Raw genomic sequence first — 23,860 nt, 5'->3', positions numbered from 1 at the left:
TTAAAATAATCTGCAACTTGCCTTCCACTTTCTCAGGCATCTGGGACAAGGTCTCCCAAAGGCACAATGGTTCTTCAAGGAAGCTGCCCAAGTGTCCAGAGAAGCCACAGAGCTACACTTGGTCATGGCTTAAAACAGGCACCAGAGCCAGCCTGCTGTAACCTTGAGCTTGAGGTTATCTGAAAAGCTCTTTTCTCTCAACTTTGGCTTCCAGTCATGACACTGGAAATGGTCACTTTTGCACAGGGCCCATGCTGACCCAGCCTATCTCCCACCAGTTTCACCCCAGTAGAGTAGCCCACATTCAGCGAACACCCACCAAAACCGTCTCTGCCCCCGAAGTGTTTGGTGAAGGAGGAAGCTATCCCATTCACTGATCCTCTGAATCGCTCCACAAACCCTCCTCTAAACCTGATGGTGAAAATGCATCGATTTTATGTCTGAGAGAAAAAGGTACAACCTACTTGTCCCCAAAAATGCCGTGGCTGGTGTTGTAAATGTCCTCTTCAGTCAGCTGCCAGTTTTTTAGCGATCCTTTCACAAAGCCAGAGACCATGACGAAGCCAAGGACGAGGATGTTGATGCAGGTGAACACTTTGTTCACCAGGGCAGATTCCTTCACACCAAAAATTAAAAGCCCTGCAAAAAGAGCAAACGGGCAGTCAGGTATTTCACCACCAGCAGCGTGCGCGGGGGCATTGGGAAGGAGACACAGAACAGCTCGCTTACTGAAAACATCAGCGCTGTATCAACGCTGAGCTCGTCCCAGCTTAAAATTTCTTGTTTCTCCACAAAGCCAAGCAGCTCAGGTAGGCCAGGATTAAGTCACTGGGAAGGACAGGGCCTCCAGCCCACACATTACCCCTGTCTGAAGTAACACACCTTCCCACACAGCGTGCCCGTTTGGGACGTGCTCCAGGGAAAAGTGCTTTACTTTACCTCCCGGCGCTGTGCTGTGCCACCCAGAGCCAGCCACAAACTCCAGGCAGGGACCGAGAGAAAGCCAGGTGGGTTTCCATGAAGGAACACTGTCTTAGAGGTCTTGGCCAAAGGCAGGTGTTATCAACAACATTCACCTTTTCTTGTGAGCAGGGGAAATTACGATGCCATCCTCACAAGGACTGAAGCCAGGAGGTCAGCTGTTTCTAGCTTAAGGCACGGAACAAGGTGGCATCTTGAGATTCCTGCTCCCGTTGAAATCAGTGGGAGCTTTGCCTACGAGTTCAGCGAGAGCAGGTTTTCAACCTCTTGCCCATTAGGAGAAGAGCATATTTGCAGGCTTTGGCAACCAGTGCTTTGCTGAGGCATAACTCAGCTTCCCTGAGCGACAAGCTCTGGTAAATCACATTTGCTCTTCAGGTACCTGATTTTCAAGAACCCAAACCTTGAACTCACATATAATAAGAAGGCTGAGAGAGAAAGAAAACAACTTCACGTGGGCTTGAAGGACAGAAGAAGCACTAAATGGTGTCCTTACTGCTACCCCAAGGCACTTCAAGGACAGGGGAAGAGTCCTGTGCACTCATGTTTCCTTATTTAAGATAGGACAAAAGCTGAGACAGCCACATAAGAGATCCAAATTCTAACTCAGATGCCAAAGCATCACTGGCTTATGAAGCCTGTCCCCTGCTGCAAGATGCCCATCCAATGCAGAGTTTGAAATGTTGGGATAACCCTGTTGGGGCAACACTGCATTTCTGCATGCTGGAAACCACAGAGGGGGTACCTGAGTAATTTATTTTTTTTCCATTTGCATAATTTGGGAGTGTTTCACAAGATCCAGTTGGAGTAGTTGGCAAAAGTTCAGAAGGTTTTTAATTTTACAAATTTTCAAGACTTTTCCAAATCCTGATCAAAGCCTTGGCACGTTTTTAGGAAAAAAGGAGAAGGACCTGACTGCTTTTCATAGGTTTATTTCTCTGGGGTCTTACATTCAGTGCTGCAAACTGAAGTCCGTATATATTTCCATGCTTTGACACCTAATATAAAAAAATAGTACATGAGGTTGCTACTGAGTCCCATATTTTTGCCTCTCACTTTTCTTGGCCCCAGGCACTGAAAATTGGCAGATTATCAAAGCGGGAATAAAAGTAGTAGAGTAACAGAATGAAATCCTTGTATAACAGGATTTGTGGGGGGAAGGATTAGACTCCCATACCTGATTGAGGATAACAAGTCATCTTTTCTTTCCTTCCTTATATAAAATTTGATTGAAGGCTTTAAAAGTGGCTCGAAAATATCAACAACGCTCCCCTCTAATTAAAAAGCTTGTAAACAGGATATGCCCAGCGCTAACTCCACTGCAGCTATATAGGTCAATCCAACCCTTGTGGCAAGAAAGAGCCTTCAGTAAGTTGTCCAAAATAAATGAGGACTTTGTGCCTATTCCAAAAGCAAACAATGAAATTACAGAAGAGGGAGGTCCAAGACTCCCAAACCCCCCCGAGGTTTTTACCTGTTAAGATGATGATTATCACCACAGCGAAGATGTCTGGGTATTTGGCTAGCACTCCCGGAGCATCCATCGTCATGTATTTCCTACAGAATTCCTCAATGTGCTGGCCGATGATTTCATCGAACGTCGCGCTCCAGGCTCTGGCCACGCTGGAGGTCCCTGTCAGAGGGCAGAAAGGACGTGGGTCACCTTCTGCAGCTGCCAAACACCCCAAACACAAGGCACTTCGCGCAGCTTTTGGCCACAGGCAGGTCTCAAAGAGCACCACGGTGCCCGAAGGCAGCCGTGTGTTCAGAGCTCAGGTGCTAGCAGCATTTCCTCTGCAGACCCAGCCCATTGCTGCATGAAGTGCGAGCACAGGGAGGTGCGGGACCTGCCTCCCCCCAGACCTGGGGAGTGGCCGTCTGGGACAGGCTGAAGGTCCCCATCGGGCGTTTGCCCTCTGGAGCACTTCAAACCTCAGCCGCTATTCACGCTTAGCACCTGCTTTGATGGCAACGAAGGCCATCAGCTGTCTCAGACTCGTGCTCTGACAAGGTAAAATTCCTTAACAGAGTGCTTTGGCTTCCTAGGAAACCTCAGCTTTGCCTTAAGTTGCCTAGAATGACCTTTTCCTCCAGCCCCCAGCAGCCTGAGCTGTATGCTATATATAACAGCATCTAATTGCATGACATTATTAATCCTGTACATAATTGCCTAGTCACAAAACTAAAAGAGGTTGGCTTGCTTTTGGTTTGCAGAGCAATTCCTTAGAGGGCTCTGGGCCCACTTATACCTAGAGAAGTTTATCCCGACACAGGCACCTACGGGGAGGTTTTCGGGTCCCAACTCCAGCTCTTGTGACTGTGTCAAACAACACCAGTGCCTGCCACAGCTCAGTCCTCTTCAGCAGTGCTTGACAGCACCTGTAGCAACGCTGGGAACGTTCCCTGTGACGATGTGGCTTGTCAACAGCGTGATAATAAGCTACAGATCAGACCTGTCTGGATACTGTGCTGCCCACTGAGATGCAGAGGTACGTAGAGCGAATGCGTTTAAAGAGATGGGACACCAGTGCCATCCACTTCATCCCAAAAAAACTCTGAAAGTTGCTAGGCACTACGTCACAAATTTTCTGCTTTACCTCAAGGCAATTCAAGGGAAAAGGCTATCTCTTTACTGCTGGTTTCTTTTTTTTTTTTTTGGTCTTGGCTGTAATATTTCATGTTCTAGGACAGGAACAACCAGCTCCTGCATGCTTTATATTGGACGCCAGCTGCTTGGAAGCCAGTTCCGTATCACTATCAGCTTATCCTGAACTCTCTGTAACCAACAGGCTTGAGGAGTGGGGGTAATCTGACATTCTTCCAACGCTGCAGGCACCTGGATAATATCTTTATTGTTGCTGAAGAGCTTGGCGCAAAGGCATTAGGCCTGTACCCAGGAGAGTTGTACCCGTGGCCACCACGATCCTGGGACCCCAAGATTTAACTTTTTCCCCACAATACTTTCTGAACACGTCTGAAAGCCTCAGTGACAACATCAGGTTGGTTGAGTCCCTTACAAATTTAAGCTCCCGCCACCTTGGCTGGCTTTGGTGGCACTGCTTAGGATTTTCTGCTGCGCAACGGAAAAAAAAATTGGCTTTCTGCCCCCTCTCAGCCCCCAGCTCTGAACTGCAGAGTGTGCCTGCCAACACAGCTTTCTCTCCCACGCCCCTGATGCTGATGGGAGTTGTCCTTGCTCACAAGATGGGCAATTAGCACAGGGGAAAATGTTGCATAAGATAAAGAGAGACCTAGTACAGCTCGCATCCTCCTCAGGATGATTTTTAACAGCCGCCCTTCTTCCCAAATTGTGAGGAAGCCAGTTGCAAACATTTATTTTTGTTACAGAGCTGAATTAAAAGCAACCAAGTTGTGTTAGAACTCCTTCACGGACAACACCTACATAGTTTTTAATGAATTTTCTACCCTCTGGTAACACGATAAGCAGCCAACTCAAAACTAAAGGCTGAGGCCGTGGTTCAAAAGCCATTTGGAGAGGACAAAAAAAAATATCTCTCAGCTCAGATTGGGAGCGTAACGCTAGGTATACAATCTTTTCATGGTGAAATTGCAGAATCAGGTTTTGGGACCGCGCCGAGACTTTTCCATGGCTATGTAAGTCATTTTTGTGGTCCAGTATCATGGTAGGAAGGCCACCATGTAGATAACAAGACAAGGAGCACGAAGAAGACTGAGTCATTACCCTTTTGGATGAGATGATAAATAACCAAGAAATCTGTTCCATTTTTCTACATGTAGCCTAAACAGAGTCCATTTGAGAAGTCTGGAGGAAATCAAATGCTTACTTTTTTTTTTAAAACTATTTTTTATCTCCTCACTGGAATGAGCCTGATTCACAAAAGAACCACAGGATTCAGATTTCCTAAGGAGATGAGGTTAATTAACTCTGGTTTTTCAACCTCTCATTTGTTATTAAAAAAATAAATAAATAAAAGAGAGAGGAAGAGGAGGAAAAGGTTTCAGGGAGCACACAGACCAGAGCCAGCACAAGCAGCTGTTACATCACTTTATCACTCTTGATACGATCTTACACTTCCCGGCTCCATGGGAACTGATCTCCAAGGTAACGGTTGCACATCCCATAAAATGCAGGTTTTTTTTAAAAAAAAAAACTTCCTTTAATCATTTAGCATAACGCTGTTTTTCATTTTAATTCGTTAAGTCTCCACTCTCAACTGGCAAGTTGGTTGCAGCCTTAATTATGGGCATGATGACAAGCCCAGAATGTGCTTGCAAAGACCCGGATCCTTAATTGGCAAAGTGTGCTTTAGTTTTTAGTGCATCAGCGGGGTTGCACGCTGCGTGCTCAGAGCATGATGCAAGGCCTCTCCTAATGGGAGCGAAGGGCTTAGAAGGGATTTGGTTTGGACCTTTCAGAGGCTGCGAAACTGCAGCTCACCCTACGCTAAATCCTGCCACCACTCATGAGACAGAATTCTCATCTCCTGACCCTTTGAGCAGGTCTCACAGGGGCCAGAAATTAATTCCTAATCAGGCGGGAGCACCGGAGCTGCCGTGGAGAAGCATCCTTCTGCCAGCCACTTCTTTCTCAGCAGCCAGCACATGCCAAACGGGTGACGTGGGAGTTCAGGGGAAGTAGCTGCTGTAATAATTTGGCTTCAGGACAAAGCCCACAGTACAACACTCACCTTGTGGAGTGACAGGAGCCACTGTCGGTGCGCCCTGCCGAAGAAGCCTCAAACCTTCGGTCGTTTTTTAAAAAATCTAAAAGGACTAAAATGGACCAAATGTCTTACCACACACCCGCCGTACTCACCGATAACGTAGGAGAGGATTAAATTCCACCCCGTAATGAAGGCCCACAGCTCGCCCACGGTCACGTAGCTGTACAGATAAGCTGATCCCGTCTTAGGAACGCGGGCACCGAATTCTCCGTAGCAGAGCCCAGCCAGCACGGAAGCCAAGGCGGCGATCAAGAAGGAGATCACGATGGCAGGCCCCGCGTTTTCCCGTGCCACGGCCCCGGCCAGGACGTAGACGCCTGCACCCAACGTGCTGCCGACGCCCAAGGCCACCAAGTCGAACGTGTTGAGGCACCGCGAGAGCCGGCTGTCTTCTCGAGTGCAGTCCACGTTTTTCCGGCGAAGGAGCTGGTTTCCGAAATTGAGAATTTTCTGGCACTCCATCCTTGTGGTTGGGCCTGCGAGAAAGAAGCTGTCATCGTTAGCTGGCCCAGGCACATCCCACCAAACAGCACTGCTGCAGTTATAACGCCTCACCCCGCTACGTTTCGAGGGAAGAATCTTCCCACTTGCATTCCTCATTTTCACGGGGCAAAACGTCTCCTTCAGCACGTTTGCTAGGCTTATCGCAGGGAATCAAAGCAGAAAAAAAAAATACAGCATTTTCTGCTTCCTACTCCCATTCATGAAGCCTGGGCAGCCCCAGGAGAACGAGATGTGCTCTCCTCAGCTCCCACCCGCTTCACAACCACGCAGCTCGTACACAACTGGGCGAGCCAGAAAAGCGAAGCCTGCCTTCCAGATCTCAGGGCACTGTTCCTGGGCTGGGAATTAAAAAAAAAAAGCAGATGTTTATATGTAGTTATATATCCTTTTAAAGTCTCGGGGGTGAACTAAGAGCAAAACTTGGGAGCATTACGTCCCAAAATAAGGCGCCACACGTGCTGCCGTCCCTAGAGGGAAACGTGACCACGTGCAGCGGCGGGACGCCGTTTGCAGTAAAACAGACCCACGTTTCTCTCTCGGAGCTCCAGCTCCTGCCAGCAGGCAGTAGCACAGGCTGGCAACTGCCCACAGGCTGGAACAGACACAATTTGGGATAAAGGACACGCAGAGCCGAGCTTTATTTAATTTGGTTACGCTGAGGCAAAGGCTCAAGCTGTTTTTTATTTGCATCAGCTGCGTGCAGCTCCCTGAACTTCTCAGTCCCAGCAGGACGGCAGCACTGCACGAAGGGGGCACGCAGTGAAACCGCAGGGCAGCACTTCCAGCTGTGGTCCCACGCCAGCAACATGCTTCCAAAGGCACACGAACGTGTAATACTGTCCATGAAGCCTTTTAGATCACCCATATATTCTAAGACGCGTTGCAGGGAAACGCACATCTTATAATGCAGGACCAAGTTTCAGAGGACCACAGCTGCATGCGTCATACCTGGAAGCAAACGAAACAAATCCCAGCGCAAAGTGATGTTTATCTGCCTGTAACCGATGCCCTCGCCGTCCCTGCGTACAGACAGACGTGCTGGCACGGCCAGACAGCGGTGTGCAGCGGTTTCAGCTTGTGAGCAGCTCGGGTGCAGCTCCCTGCTTGGGGCTTTACGACGGGATTAGCAGCGGGGTAAAGCAAACTCCTCTCTGCAGACAAACCATGCCCTGGTACCTCCTCATGGCTCGCCCCTGAGCCTTCTCTTCCGAGCGTTGCTCCCACTGGTTGCAGCCATCCTCCTGAGCCCGCGCCCCGCCACCCCACCTTCATCCCAGCACCAACATCCTCAGCCAGCTGGCAGTCGGGTGCACTTTAGACCACTGAACACACACTGCACTCCGACACCAGTGCTGGGAATAACGCGTGGACAAAATATTGCTACGTGCAATTTACAGCGTGGAGAAGTGAGACTTGTACTTCATCGCTCCAGCTATAAACCCAGGGTAAAAGGTGGGAAAATACATGCTAAGAAACTTAATTGAGGCAGCTCTTAAGTCCAATGCTTCAGTTCTCCCATCACATCATCAACTAGAAAATGAAAAAACTCTGTTTTTCCCAAACACCAGTTGTAAACCCAGGCTTAAATCCCTTTCCCTTGGCCTTACGCCTGCCTCCCCTACTATGAGAAAGTAATTACAACGGCAGGAACAAGGCTGAGGATTGGGAAGTCCCACCGTGCCAGGAACCGTCCCAGTTCCACCAAAAGCTCTTGTATAGCAGCCGCAGTCCAGAAAGACACTGCTTCAGACCCTGGAGAAAGGCAGGTTTCAGGCAAGTCTTCGAAAAACCTCATTTGGTGAACTACGGGAACTCCTGACGCACGTGGACAGGGAAAGCTATGTTCTCCCTTCCCAAGGACGACGGGTCTGTTTACCAAAATTTATCCGCATGTTGGTTCTCACCTGCAGCCTCTTGCACCATATGAAAAAAAAAAAAACCCTTCCAAACCAAAACAAAGAAATCCCTGCCACAAACTGCAGCCAGCTACGAGCAAGATACCCGCAGGAAATGTGTCAGTGGGTTTGTTTCCCAAAGCCAGCCTGAGAGTCAAGACCGGGTTGACTCAGAAGCAAGCCCCGGATCTCAGTGCAAGCACAGCTGTGTTACGCCGTGCAGAAACACCCAGAAATGCCAAAGGACTGCTGAAAAGAGTTTGCCTCTTGCCAAGCCATTATTTATGGCAAGGTTGAGACATCGAATGGCCCGAAGTGTTTAGGGTTGCCTGATTCAGCTGATAGGGCTGCTCGAGCACGGCAGGGACCCGCTGTGAGCCGCACAAAGCTCCAAGGAGGACGTCTCTGCGGGGAACAGAGGCAGTGTGACACACTTTTGTCTAACAAATACCTTCAGGTACAGGCAGTCCCCACGGTCCTGAGCCCTTCTCCCTTCCTCTGCCAGCCCCACGAGGAGCTGTGGACCCTAATTTGCTTTCAGGCTTTGGTGCAAAGCCTCTGCTCCAAAAACGTGCTGCCTAATAACGATTGTAGACCATTTATTTTCTACGTAGGCTTTTCATTTAACCAAACCCGGTGTCCTGCCAAACGAGCACAAGTCAGCGGTGCCAGACAAATGGGGGTTTTATCTCCGCACTGAAAATGAAAGCCTGGTACCTGAGAAACTCCTCTGCCACAGCTGGAATCATGGGATCGTTCAGGTTGAAAAGACCTCTAAGATCATCTTGTCCAGCCTTTAATTGTGTTGTGACAACCTTTGGGCAAAAAGTGGGCTGGGGAGGAGCAATGTCCCCAGGAGAGAAGCAGCCCCTCGCTGCAGGGATGCTGGACCAGGGCAGGAGCTTGGCCAGGTCTTGGGGGCAGGGGGAGGTAGGATTTATTCATTAAAAAAATACCTGGTGAATTATCTCAAGCTCATACATAAATTCAAGAATGCCACTAAAAACATATTTCAAAATAACTTAATCCCGAAGCTTCCTCGGGCACACCTACGGGTGTTTTTACAGCTGCGTTGTGGTCATCAAGAGAAAAAGCAGAAGGGCTTTCGATGGATAACTTGGTTAGAGGAGGAACCATTTAATTACGACGGACCTAGAAATTAAGGCCGCCGTCCCGCCGGTGGCTCAGTGCCAGCAGATGGCTGGCTGTCTTCTGGCCGAGCTGAAAAATCAAGACGTCAACGTCATCCTGCCCGTAAAGCGCCAGAAAGCTGGGGTTTCTCTCCCGAAAACAAAATGCCACCTGCAGCCTGCCCGCTGCCACGAGCAAGCAGGGGGCAGGGCGCCCGAACCGCAGCCGTCTCCTGCGTCCCCTCGCACGCGGCGCTGCCTTTCATCGTGTGGACGACTGATGGCAATCCTGAGCATCTCTTGCCCATTTTTGTTGCTTTTCAAGCAGCGGGTAACAAAACCAAGCTCTCACTTTCAATTATACTCACGATGACTTGGCAAAGTGACTTTCAGTAAGGACGAGCGTGATTTTGTTCTTCCGTCTGCAGCGCAACATCTCTCTGGATGCAGCAGAGGGGCCATTACACCTCTGCCCCAAACCTTTCCTCTGATATCATTTGTTATCTTTGCAATTGCATCAAAGGGTGACTTCGGCGGAGCTTATTTTCCCCTCCTTAGAAGTTGGATCTGCCTGTGATCTCGTTTTTTTGAAGGCTTCTTGCCTTTGAAGTACGGAAATGTGTGCTGGGCTGGCTCCTCTCACTCCCACTCCTCACCACACTTGAAACGATGACCCTTCATTTTCAACGTATGGTCAGTACTCCTGCGGCATAATGCAGTCCTAATCGCATAAAACAATATAAATTACTCTAGAAACGCTGCCAAATGGCACATAACCACCTTCGAGTCGAGGAAACCTGACCTGAATGAACCGAAATGAGCTCTGCGCGCCCTCGCGCGCCTGACTCTCGCCCTGCTTGAGCAGCCTGGCAGTGCTCAGGGCACCGAGGTGTTACAGAAGACCTCTGTGACCCTGGGCACGAGCTCTTGGAAGGCGAGGAAGAGCCCCTTGGAGCCTGGGTGCTGCAGGGAGCACGGCTGGACACCACTCACCTGCTGCCAGGACAGCTCCTGGGACAAGTTCTTGTAGGACCGACCCTCCTCCCGCCTGGAGCCCACGCTAAAGCTACGGGACCAAAGCAACACGGAGAGCTTTATTAAATGCCAACCCTTCTTCCCATCCTCTGACTTAAAACCACCCCAGGACGCAAGGAGCTGGCCTGATTTCTACAGCTCACCTTTATACGTGCTCCAGTTACCCTGGGAAGCGTGGAGAGGCAACTTGTGCCACCCCAGGTGGCTTCGCCCCAAGGCCCTGGGCACCTGGGGGCTTCGGCAGGAGCCGAGGGAAGAGTGACCCACCTCAATAACCTAGCAGGGCGGCTCCCGGGGCAGGGTTCACATCCTCCGGTGGGATCCTGTCGGAGTCAACAGCAAAGCTCCCACCGACTTCAATAGGGCCCAATTCCACCCATTCCTACTGGTCCTTGTCCTTTATTTACAGCGCACTGTACGTTTGTTCTGCGTCCAAATTCTCGTGCCTCGGCTGCATTGTATTTTAGAGTAAAATAAGATATTCTTTCTCCTCTTATCTAATGGTTAACATACCTATTATATCAGGTTTGTAGATTTCCTTCCCCATCAACAACATTTCAAAAAGGGACATTCTTCAAAACAATCCCGTAAGAAAACAAGCAGTCTTGCATCTGGCTACCGGCAAGAAGTAAACCATAACAAACATCTGTCCAGCCGAACATGAAACACCACGTGTAAAAATAAGCTGACACGGCACCGTTTTACAAAAGCAGTACTACCACTTCCTAAACAATCACAATTTGTTTCAACTTCTGGAAACCACTCCTTATCTATTTCAAGGCCCTGCTGCTCCAGAGAATTTTCTTCTCAGAAGCCAACTCCGGCACGCAGAAGAGCATGAAATTAAAGCCAATTAGGCAGAACAAGGAGTTTTCTACCAAAACAAAGAGAAAACCCGAGCCTAACCCTGCTGCATGTCCAATGAACTGCCCCGGCACCTCTGCAGAGGAAGAGTGAGCAGAAAACCCTACTCAGCCTCGTCCCATATATGCTTATGTTCATTTTGAAACCTTTGCTGCCGATACCCCTCCTTCACAGCAGTGGCATCCCATGGTCAGTTTTATTTTTCCTCAGCATCCTTTTGGTCTTCAGTGAATGTCTCCTCATGCAGCTACAGCATCACTGCTACCAATCTGTAGGAGAACAAACAGCGGGTGCTTATGACATGTTGGCATGTCTGGCAAACAACATGGAATGGGTTTGGCCCTCTGTTTTTATTTTAAACACACACTAGCTTCCTGAACAAGCACACGGTGCTGACTTTCAGATGGACATACAGGTAATAAACCCCTCTGGGTGCCCTTTCCAAAGGGCTGGCTTTGTTTCTTCCATCCCCAAGGTAGCACCATTCACAGAGAAGCCCTACTCAGAAAAAGAAGAGATGAAAAATCCATACACCTACTATTTCTAGTAGCACGACAGATATTTTCGGGTGTCAGATTTAACTGCAGACTCCTAGATGCAAAGAGGTTACGTTTTAAGGGACCACACCTGAACCACCGACTGCCTTCTGAAACCTCATTCGGAAATACACAGAGGAAAGCAAACAATAACTGAGGCACGCCAGCCTCTGGTGGAAAGCAAAACCTTATTTTGCTGCACTAAAGGATTAAGCGTGTCAGATAACGCACTTTGGAAGGACCTCTCTTGGAAAACCTACAAATGCTTCGTTACGTTACCTTGCAACGAGTGACAGGGCAGAGACGAGACAGCTACAGCAGACACTGAGCTTTCCACACAGATGCCTGCCCTGAGAGAAGAGGCTTCACAGCTGATGAGAACAAAGGCAGGACCATGCACCAGCGTCACGTGGAGCTGGAAGATATCCCAACACGGCAGCAGCGACGGCTGGGAGCCCAAGCCAAAAGCCAGTGAAAGTAACTGCGAATCTTTGCATCAGTTTCACCGTGCAGAAAAGGATGCCATCCTGTTTTCTTACGATAACCAGGTAAGATTTGTCCATCTGCTGTTGAGTTGTTCCCTTGATTCACATAATTCTATATTTTTTACGTCTGTAGAAGTATGTATTTATGTAAATATACACTGCAGAAATGTAGATTACATTGGCACATACGTATGTGGACACTAAATGTTACATTCTTTGCCAACTCTGTCATTAAAAGCGGGATCACCCACCAGTAAGGCATTTACTACTCAGAACGAAGTCATCCAGTTAAATATAAACCACTCGCTACCCACAGATCAACAGCACATGCAGCAGTGGGTGTGCAGTGTGTACAAAAACAATCTTAACTACCTGCCTGAAGACACGCTGCCCATAGAAAGGACCGTGTTACTTTTCTCCTTTGAACGCAGCTGTCTGAACGGCACGAGGAACGTGCTGCCCGGGAACCAGCCCTCTGCCACTCGCGGCTTCTGTTCTTCCAGCTCCTGAACGTCACGGGTGTCTCAGAGAGATTTCTTCCACTGTTCTGCAGGCATCTCACAGCCCTGGAGGGTTCCTTCTACTGGAAAAGGCGCAGCGAGGCGCCCTCTCTGATCCCTGCATCATCCATCTACTTACCATCAGCTGCTGAAAGGGGAATACCTGGTGCCACTGGAAGAGCACGTGCTGGTGCTCCGCTACTGCCTCGGCGTGCTGTGGTTCACCAGCCTGTCTTCCGAACCGGCACAGCTGCTGTCCACAACAAAGAACAAGTTCATTTCCCATCCCAGAAGAACTTCCAAGACGGCAAAGATCATCCTTTGCCCAAGTCCAGACAAGATCGCCTAACTGCAAAATATTTGTGAGCTAGGAACTCCCCCAAAATCTCAGAGCAGGCAAACTTCAATGTTTTGCTTCAGTTCCTGCATAAAATTTGATCCGGGTTACTTGATACACATCAAAACTCGTTTTAAAACAAATAGTGATTTTTGACCAAAATAAAAGGAGGGAGGTCCCTACTCTGAAAGTTATAAGGGGAACGCTTCAACCTCTCAAAACACATGCTTCAGCGTCCCAAATGGAAGCTCGCTGGAGTCTGGTCTTCTCTACAAAGCTTCCACTGTGATTAACAGCAAAGGATGCCCACAGGGAGCCATTCAGCAGGTAAAAGGTTGGACAGACATTAAAAATCTCCTCCTGTACAAACAGATGATGTATTGGGATTAATTTGCAGTGGGGAAGTTCACCAGTAGGATCCCTTTCTAGCTGCAGGTACGGTGAAACACTGGGACATGACACAGGAAAGATGCAAGCCTCCAGCACCCAAACATCTCCAGAATAGGTTAGAGAAGTCCCTCTTAAACTGATTACAGAGCATCCTGCCTTACCGCAGGGAAGACCCAGGTGCAGCTGGCTAATATGCTTGCTCCTGTAGGAGGGCAGCCCTGCGTTTGCTGTCTGCAGCTCCTCAGGGATCAAAGCGTTGGGGAGATGCCTCCCCGCCCCGCGGACAGAGGGCGTCACACCTCTCCCGTTATGGGGATCGCTATTTTCTGATGAAAAACATTTAATTGAAATATCTCCCACCAGCTCGACCAGTCTTCTCAAATACTTCCTCAGCAGGGCTTCAAATTACATTCTGTGAGAAAATGGCTTGATTTAACTCCCTCAATTTGTCATAAAACCTGAGGGGATCTCCACTGATAATTAGGCTTGCCAAACCAGAGCCTGAGACAGATTGCCAGGGATCGACTCCGAATGACAAACTGCCTGGAATCTGCCAGGGGTTCAGCCTTGACAGCAAGCAGGAAAAAAAAAAAAAAAAAAGAATTATGCTCTGGGAAACGATATTAAATAAGCAAGTTTCTGTCTTCTTAAATCTAGATAAAAGGGAGACAGAGCTTTGCTTAGCCGAAACGTCCGGCCGTGCCACTCAGCAAGCTGCAGGCACGGCCTTTAGACAATAGTCCTTGGGAGACGGTGGGAAGTGTCCGTGAGGAGATAAGGAAGCAAGCTAGACCGAGACAGAAGTTGGTTTGTTATTAAAACAGCGGTGGGGAAACAATCAAATAAGAAATTAAGAGCCCCGACGCTTCTGCGGAAGAACGAACGCCATCCTGCACCGAGGTGGGCACGTCGCCACGAGCCCGGCAGATGGATGGAGGGAGACTTCCCCAAACGCTGCCGTTCCATCAGGAAGAAGGGCCCAGCAAGCAGGGATTTTCAGGTACATCAATTTTGGTACATCCCTCAGAGGCAGGGAGGCCAGCCGACAGCTTGTGGCGAGCAGCGGCAGCTCCAGCTGGAGGCAGGGCCACCCAGCAGCAGCACCAGACCCGTGGTCACCCCTGGGACCCGAGGGCTCACGTCTATACCCCACAGAGAGGGTGCTCGCAGGGGTGTTTCGCAGCATTTAAAACAGAGCTCTCACCTCTTCTTCCAGCTCTGCAGAAACGCTGCACCGTGCTGCTAGCAGGAGGGAGAGAGCTCAGCTCGCCCTGGGCGTGCAGGGAGGAAGGAAAGCAGAAATCCCGCGTGGCAAATCGTGGGGCTCCCGCTTACCAGGACGACTCCGGTCTGAAAAAGTTCCTCCCGTTGAGGAAATTTCTGCTATCCTTGGGTAACTGTGCCTGCAAACGTCAAATTATGCTACAAAGCCTACATCATCCCTCAGGGCTTGTGCAATCTAAATAAAGCAATTAGACTACGTTCTCATTAATCCCGGAGTTCTTCCCAACGATTTGGATGCCGTTCTCCAGGGCCTGCCACGCACAGCCCGCCAAGTCAGAGCTGTCAGCCCTCCACCTTCATTCGGTTTTGGACAGGGACTTGACATAGCGCAAGAAGTACAAAAAAGAAAGGAGGACGGGGAGCGCTGTCCCTCCGTGTGACAGGGCAGTGGCCACACGCTTCTCACCTGCCATCAAACCACCCCAGCCTGGCGAAAGCCGCTACCTGTGCCGATCCCCAGGCTTGCAACGCACTACTCGAGTTGCGTCACCTTCCCACCTTCCTCCCCTTCCCAGGCAGCCGCTTCCCGCAGTATTCCCGGCCACCTCGGGTGGAGAGGGCTGCTGAAAGCAGCCCAGCGGTTAGGAATCGCAGCAGGGCACGGTTTGGTCGTTTCTGCAAACACTACGAGCAGTTGCCATGGCAGCTTCGCCCACGTACTTGCCCGCTTGCTGTTAAAACTTCTTGTTTCACGAGTCGCTCGCTTTCCTTCCAGCATTTGACCCGACCCTGCCCAGCTCGGCAGTCCTCCAGTCCCTGACACCACAAGCTCCAGTAAAAATCCAGTATTCAATGGGACAGAAGCACCTGAGTCATAAAAAAAGGCATACGAGATGGGATTGCTGCTCTGACCGAGGGGAAAAAAAATCAGTCTCGGAAGTGATTTGCAAATAATCCCGTAAGCTTTCGCTGCAAAGACTTCACAGCTCCTGAACGCTGATGGCTTTACAACAGCACGCCGCCAAAAACCACATTCAGGTTATCCAGACCCAAAATAGGTACAGAGCAGCCCAAACGATACGTGTGTGAGGTCTGACTGCTCTGATCGCACCGTCATCAGGTGCCCCTGCTGTCACACGGATATCAGAGGCCAGGTTCGATGTGTTCCACCGAAATAAAACTTATCGAAGCGAGGCAGGTGTAAGGTTTGTTTGCTTTTGGTAAACACTCTTTCTTTTAGCCCAGCTAAAACTCACTGCTCAGCTCTCCCCTGCTCCTCCACGGCCGTGCTGCAGGAGGAAAAAGGCAAAGTGAACGCTTTTCTCTGCGGGCTGCGTCTCCCTGCGTTCACACGCAGAAGGACAGGACCTGACCGAGCCTCCTCAGCTTTTGTCTGGGGGTTTGTTGCAAGCCCCACGGCCTGCCAGCAGATAAACGCCAAAGACTGGCGGATTTGGCCTGAGCCGAGCCGTAAGGCTGCTGCAAAACCGAGCCCAGACCCGGCCCCAGTCCTGCAGGCAACAGCACCTTGCAGGCTGCGTCGCCCTGCCCGTGCTGCGATGCGGGCTGCGGAAAGCCGGCGCCCACGACCCGCACGGCTCTGCAAAGGGAGCTTGTTTTTCCACTCGGAAACGCAGGTCAATTTCCAAAAAAAAAAAATAAAAAAAATAAAAAAATAAAAAGAGTTGCCATCTATTTCTCATTCCCCTCCATCAGCCTGGCAGCCGACCAGTTGCACAGCACAGAGCCCTGTCGAGGGAAGTGATAAGGTTGCCCTTAAAAATACCTGTCCCTATAAGCAAAAGTGTATGGTTTGGAGTAAATACACATTTCTTCTTACTGGGAGAAAAACTGCTATTATCACCCTATTATCACCCAGTCTGCTAATACATGTTATAAACCTTATTAGAGTTTCCCAATTCTGATATCAAAAGAAATCACTTTTGACTACATTTATGAGGTTGGAAGCGTGCAGAGGCCTAAATACGACAGTCTCCGAGCGGTGCTGCATTAAACATCTCACTGCAGCTCTTCCAGCACGCACAGTGCCAGCTCCCCCCAGTCCCACACGTCACTTATCTCAAAGAAGAAACTTTGAAGTGTAATAAAATGTGCTGCTGCTGCGAGGCTAAGTGACAGCAGGAAGGAATCCAGCCACTGGCTGTAAATATTCTGTTCTGCTTAGTTCCTCTGCCCTGGGACTTGGGGAAAAAAAAATATGGGTGATTTTAGAGCAAAATAAGTATGAAACAAGTGGTGGTTAGTATTGCCCCCCCCTTCCAAGGGTCTGAACAGCAGCATGAAAGTGCAGAACTGCTGCTGGCGGTGCTATGCACGGGACTGCTCTGTTCTCCAGATACTTCCTTCTAAGGAGAAGGCAGGTCCAGAAGGGCTCTCCGCCTGCGACGCTCTCTCTGGAGCTGCCAGAGCACAGCCACGTGGCCACAACACTCACCCACGTTTCCCCGGGGATCCCCTGGCGTTTCTTCACAAGCCTCCCAGGTTACGAGGGGCAGGATTCCTCCCAGCTAGCTGCAGCCAACCCCAAGACAGCAAACTGAACCTACTGACTTCAGAAACAAAGACCTCCTCACAAGAACGATGATTCCTCAGAACAACTGCATTCCTCAAAAAATAAAGAGTCTTCTGAAGCTGCTGAACTCTCGTGTTTTCACTCTGCTGCTTGTGTTGGAGCTTTCCTGAACTGAAAAGGCGCCAGAGGCCAAACTCCCAGCCCAATCCTTGCCGTTCCAGCAGGGATAAGTCTCACACAAGTTCTCATTTTCCAGCGGGAGCTCAAATACCGATCTTCCCCTATGTGCCACCTCCACCCTCATCCCTTGTCCAGCTGCAGAGGTCTGGGTGTTGCCCTTCGTCACGCTAAGGGTGCCAGGACCCTTTTGGCTCCTTTCTTCCTCTCTTCCAGCGGATTACAGAGCCTGAAAGGCCCTGCCTGCTGCACCTGTGGTCAGCACCAGTGGATACCTGATGATACAGCATCATTTCATGTCACAACCGTATCAGCTAAATTCCCAATACCTGTTTTGATCGCTTCTGCTGCTGTTCCAAGTCAGGCACAGAACACGGCGGGCTTGATTTTGCTTTATTTTTCCTTAACTGCCTGCTCTAAGCTTTCGCAAGCTGCAGGCGCACGAACCAGCCTGATGCAGGGCTCTGCTGCAAAGAGAGACAAAGCAAAAGCCCTTCACAACGCGCGTCGCAGGTCCCCCTGCTCTGTGAACTTTCGGAAGGGGGAAAACAAACAGCGCAGCGCTCGGCAGCATCCTTTGCTTGGGAACCACCTCACACGGGTCATCAAGCAGCTGTCAGGCAGCGAGCAACCCGACGCGGAGTTTAATCAGCAACCTGAAGATGAAAGACTGTATTCTGGTCACCCAAGCCAACTAACTAATCCCCTCCGTAATATTTTCTGGAGATAAATCACGTTATTTACTTTGCCAGCTGAAACGACGTCAGCGAAAGAGTCGCTTCAGCGAAGCGACCTCCTTCTACGAACGCAACAGTTTTTCCAACTGGTTTATTTTAAGGCTCTCCCACTTGACGGAGGCAAGCTTTTCTTCAGCTTAGGGAAACAGCTCATTTATCAACTCACAGTGAGCTCTTGCGTGCTGCGTCTACTCCTGCCACATACATACCCTAATAAGCCTCCCACGGAGGCATTCCCGAATGAAACTACTACCAGCATTAGCAGCGTTTTGATTTTGTTGTGGTTTGTAGTTTGTACTGTTTTTTCCCCCCCTTCTTGTTTGGCACAAGTGGTCTTCTTGCCTTCTGCTGCCCCACAACCCGGACCTGCATCACTTCCCGCTGCGGAGGCGGTACGGGGAGGTGGATCTCTGGGAACCAAAAAGCCCTGATCTCAGCGTGCTTCACCCATAAAGTTATAAAAACGGCAATTTCACACGGTCCTTCTTTTATAGCAAAGGGAAGCGGCGCTGAACCACACCCCACAGCCCCAGCAAACTCACCTGTGGTTTACCTGTCCCACCACCCTGATGCCAGCCGTGCGGTGCGGACACGCGGGGCAGCACCGTGCAGGTCTCCTTACGGCTGGCTCGCAGAGCTCCGGCCGCAGAGGGGAATATCCCCAGACGGATCCTTCTCACCATAGCGAAACGCCTGGTGCCGTACGGCAGCCGGCCTCGCGCGCTGCCAGGAATAATACGGGGCACGGCGCACACCGCTGTTTATTTTGAGAACACCTCCTCGTTTGAGGGAACGGCTTCCAGGAACAAATAAATCAGCTGGTACGGAGGGTTTTAAGCAAGCTGCATGAATCCGTACCAGGGACAAACCCAGTTAAATGAAAAGCTCATTGTTCATTTTTTTATTTTTTTTAAGAACATCGGTGTGGCTTATAATAAACTTTTAGAAGGGGATGACCACAAAATAGCCACTAAATTACGAAAAAAACACAGCTTGCTCAGAAAATACGGGTGGCAATTCATTGCAAACCCTCAAAAAACAGTATACTAATTAAAATCCTCATTCTTGTGATTTATAAATTAAACAGCCTAAAAGATCTACAAGGGAAGACACAGGAAATGACAAGGGTCTGGAAAACAACGAGGCAGGAGCAAGATGCAAAACCTGTCCAGCTCAGAACAGACAGCTGGGACCTTTCTCCAGAAGCCTGGGGAAAGAGAACCCAAGAGTTATTCCTCAGCCCAGAAAAAGGCAGGAGAAGGAGCTGCAAGAAAATAGGAAGCTAAATGCTACCGTTACTGCAATAAACGTAGCATTTTAGTAAACCTGGGAATCGCGTGGATTTCTCAGAGGGGTTGTTGAGACATGGTATGGCACACACTGAGGACCAGGTCAGATCAAGAGGAAAATGTAAGGAGGAATGCTTAGCCAAGGAACTAGTAGTGTATTTTTTTCCCACAGCAGTTACCCCAGTTTCTGAGCACAGCCGAGTTGCACCTCTGTGAAAATGACGTTTTCTGAACTGGTTTTCACTCGAGGGGAAAACTGGAAGCTCCAAAACGCACCAAGAGCCAAAAATCTCGTGGCATTTCATCCTGGAAACTCCGAAACAAGGCACTTCTGTACAAGATACCGCTCACGGGACTGCTGGGCGGCCACCTCGGTGGGTTTAAGGCAAGTCAGTAACGCTGGATTGAGGGTCCCGGGGTTTGCACAAGCCATGCTGGCAGCGGGGAGGTGGGAGCCCCAATCCCTAATCGCCGACACTCCCAAAGTGCCCAGGAACCACAGGGAATAGTTGGGAATCCTGCACTCAGGGGGTAATCACTGGGAGGTGCTAGTTAACCCCATGTCTTGTTTGACCAAGGGATTCAGCTATGCCTTTTTATTTTTTCTTTGTGGGTTTAAGCAGGCAGCGATATGGGAGCAAAGGCACTAACAAGGGAGTGCTCAAATACCAGAACAAACTCACCCCCAGTGCAAACAGCCACGGCTCTCCCCAAAGCCGCTGAGGAATCCGAGAACCTCGCAAGCTCACCGAGATAAACATTTAGATGTTTGCAGCGCAGACGTTTACATGGGAGCTAAGCCTTTCATAGCCAGCAGGGAGCGACCTTCAGGGCGCGAGGCATCGGTGTCGGTGCCGCAGGAATGCCCAGCCCTCCTCTGCAGGACAGTGTGGGACGTGGGGACTCTCACCTTGGACGCAGATGACTACGTTTGGCCAGCTGAATGTTACCTTCAGCACAGCCAGGTTGCCAGCTCTGGGTTGGTACTGACTTGAGTTGACCCAGAACAACCTCCTAGGTCTGCTGCTCACCTGGTGAAGGCAGCAGGACTTCTCAGCTCAGCCTCCGGGAAGGGCAAAGCAGCTCTGCCCCACGGATTAACCATGGGGCATCAGTGGCAGTCACTCGCCTCCTCCTGCCCCAAACCGCACGTGGCTGAGCTTTTGGCATCGCCGATGTGGGCCAAGAGAAGAGAATTAAAGGTGCCGTGTCGTCTCCTGCTCTCTGAAAGATGGGGTACAACTGGAAGTGGCATTTCTGAAAGGCTGCTGAAGTCTCCTTAACCTGTCATGGTGGATCAAGGTCGAGGAACTTGATAGATCAAGAGTGAACGAAACATCGTGCAGGCAGCGATTCTAACAAGATCCCTGCTCTCCTCCGCCTGAACCACATCTCTTCCCCGTTGGAGAGGAAACAACGAACACTACACTCTTGCACAGACCAGACCAGCCGCTGTGCTCAGCACCAGTTAGATTGCCACATATCAGCCCTCACATATCTCATAACCTAAAGCAGAGACACGGAGCTTAGGTGCAACATTACCTGACATTTGTTAGTAGACTGGCACAGGAAAAGGAAAATAAAAATAAAAAGAGTGGCAAAGATTTCAACAAAAACACAGCTCAGAGCTGGTTCCTCTGATAACTGGTTAGGTTACAGGAAGAGCAATGCTACCACTCATGGGTTCCCTCTTGTCTGAGCTACGCTCCCTCTATCTAGCAAATCCAGCTCCCTTTTCTCTCCTTCACGTGGATTCATGAGCACGTTGCAAACGTGTAATAACACATTTTAACCCACATTCACAGCTGAACTGCTTGAATTAGAAGCCTAGCTGGCCTCAGTTTCCGTTACAGCCCACCCAAAACTCGGGGTGCCTCCTGAGCCTGTCTTCTCACTGATCAGCACAAGCCTACAAGGAGCGAGCCTCAAAACACACCCCGGTGAAATGGCACGAACCAAGAACGCAGCCCAGGGAACAGGGTCATTTTGGAGCCAATTTCACTAAGGCACACTAGTGGAGGAGCACAGTACAAGAGCCATCCCCTATGCAGCCTGGCCAATTACACGATTCCTCCTTTTTTGCATCAGATACAAACCCTGTCTAAAAGACATTTAGGCTGACTGCTGAAGGCAACGCAAGTCCACAGAGTATTTCACCAGCCAGGAAGGTTTCTCCAAGTCAGAGGCAAAGACGGTGAACACACCGGTGCGACTGGGAAGCTGGGTGTGGATGCATGCCTAGCCGTGTGCCAGGCGTTTCACAAAACAAACACACGGTGAGTGCTGAAAACCAAAGCGAAACACGCTTCCCTGTCACGAGGCTCAAACGCACTACTGTCAGAGCAGGCTTTACAAACCCTTCTGCTTTACTACTGTTTCTACATGCTGCGTCTTGCCCTCGGGAACTTAGCACAGGGACTACCCACGCCTCTCCCTCGATGGCAGAGGCAGCCAAGTGTCACCGAGTAAGGGATTTCTAAAGGCAGGGCTGTCCCACAGCACCTACAGGTGCAAACACATCTTCCCCACATGCCCTGGGCTTGGAACAGGGGTGCTGAGAGGTCCGTGTGATGGCAGACATCATCACGGGGTCGTTGCTCGGGGCTGCTGCTAATGTTTGCAAATGGCCGTGAGTGCCACGCATGATAGTCAAAACTGCTCAGCTAACAGACAGCTAACTCATAAAGCCCACCTTCTTTCATATCCTGTGAACTCCTCAGAGCTGCAATGGTCTTCTTGTCCTCGGTCCGTGCAGCACCGATGGTAATTATACCCTGCTCCAAAACCAAGACTCCTTGAAAGTCCTAACCCTTCTTTTCAGCCTGTGTTGCATACAAAAACCCTCTTGAGGTTTTTATTTTTTTCCCCCCCCCTCTGCCCTGCCTGCCACAAACGTTCAGACATGAATATGCAAAACACGAAGAAATCCATCTGTTAGTCAAACCAGCTGCCCGTGAAATGCTGACAAACACAAAATGGGAACAAGCCCCTTCCCTAATCGCAGGTGGGAACCAGCGACCGGGGCAGGCTGAAGGACAGCGGACAGCAGGAACTTGTGGGCTGCAGCGTTGACTGGAGCGCCAGGAGCACAAAGCTGGCTTCTCAGTGAACTCTCAGCCTCTTCTGTAATTTTAAAAGGAAGGAAAGCACTGCACGCTGTGGCTGCTGCGGTCCCAGACGAGGGATGGCCATCGTGGTCCGAGGTTCGCTTCTGCTCAGCGCTCGGGCCTGCACCTCCCAGAGAAGCACGTCCTCCGCCACCCCGCTCGTCTTGTGGGGTGAAGAGAAGCGCGTTGAGCCAGGCCAGGCGTGTGGGGCCGGATGGGTTTCATGGCTCTGGTGCCCTGGCTGGCTCTGGGGGACGGCGGGCAGGGTGGCAGGCGGTGGCGATGCCCACCTGGATGGGTGCCAGCTGCCACCACGGGAGGCTGGGCACCAACCCCCTGCCACCACAGCACAGCCGGAGCTGGGGGTCCCGGCGTGTTGGGGGGCACGCCGAGGGGATGGGACACCCCGAAAGCTGGGGAGGAGGGAAAAGGGGCTGAGGAGGGGGGAAAAGGGGACTGAGGAGGGGGGAAAAGGGGACTGAGGAGGGGGGAAAAGGGGACTGAGGAGGGGGGGAAAGGGCTGGCTCCCCCGCCTCGGAGGGCCCTGCTGGAGATGTGCTCTGCGGTGGGGTGGAAGCAGAAGAGAGGACACGGGGGAGAAAACGGAGGGGCCGCGCAGGGCACGGTGCCGGGCAGCCCCCAGCCCGCAGCCCCCGATTGCATCATGCAAAATGGATGCCCCGCGCGTGGCGCGGCCCCGGCCCCGTCCTTCCTTCTCCCCGTCCCTATCCCCAGCCCCAGCCCCGGCCCCGGCCGAGAGCTCCCGCACTCACCCGCGGCCCCCGGCCGGCGGCGGGCTCAGGCGTGAGGCGAGGCGGGGCGGCGGGCGGCAGCCGCGGCTGGCATCGTGGCCATGGCAGCGCCGCGCTCCCCGCCGCCGCTTTACACCTCCGGCAAAGAGGCCGCGCCGGCCCCGCCTCCGCGATGAATGGGGAGGCGGGCGGCGGGCGAGGCTGCCGGGACGGGGCCTTTTCGGGCTGCCGGGAACCCCCCCGGGGATGGGGAGGGCGATGGGGTGGTCTCTAGGGACGCCCGGTGCCGGAGCCGCCGTCCCCGGTGAGCCCCGGGCCCCGCCGCCCTCTGCCCGCCATCTCGGTGCTTTCCCGCCCGGCGCCATGGCGGGCCCGGCCGGGGGCAGGGCCGGGGAGCTGAAGGGGGGGAAGAAGCAAAGGGGGACTTTGAGCCACGGGGAGAAGGGGTGCTCGGCCAGATATCGCGGCAGGGAAAACAAAAAAAAAAGAGAGGGAGGTAAAGGCCTCGTTGGTCCGGCTGAGGAAACAGCCAAACCGGCGCATGGAAGGAGGGCTTGGATGAGAGCATCTCCTCAGATCACAGGGAGGTTGCCCCCAAAAGCAGACTGTAAGCAGAGTTTGTGTCCTTAGCGCAGGGGAACGAAAGCTTGTGTTGGAAAATGTTATAAATTACTCTTT

General features: G+C 51.1%; 1 protein-coding gene across 2 annotated transcripts in view; it reads right to left on the bottom strand.

Annotated features, from left to right (window-relative positions):
• The window catches only part of SLC7A1 (solute carrier family 7 member 1), a 36,098-nt gene extending 12,753 nt beyond the window's left edge, over positions 1–23,345 (bottom strand). The window contains exons 1-4 of one of the 2 annotated variants that reach the window (XM_083849487.1): positions 23,204–23,345; positions 5,780–6,163; positions 2,456–2,614; positions 465–639 (exon numbers count right to left, since the gene is read on the bottom strand). In XM_083849487.1, the coding sequence (XP_083705613.1) occupies positions 465–639; positions 2,456–2,614; positions 5,780–6,149 (704 nt within the window). In that variant the 5' untranslated portion in view covers positions 6,150–6,163; positions 23,204–23,345. Of the gene's footprint in view, positions 1–464; positions 640–2,455; positions 2,615–5,779; positions 6,164–6,242; positions 6,396–23,203 lie in introns of those variants that run through there. The other variant, XM_083849488.1, reaches the window with a different exon arrangement.
• Between the last annotated feature and the right edge of the window lie 515 nt (positions 23,346–23,860).

This window comes from Anser anser (genome assembly GCF_964211835.1).
Source record: "Anser anser genome assembly, chromosome: 1".
NCBI classification, from domain to species: domain Eukaryota; kingdom Metazoa; phylum Chordata; class Aves; order Anseriformes; family Anatidae; genus Anser; species Anser anser.
This window is presented reverse-complemented; position numbering and strand designations above follow the sequence as displayed.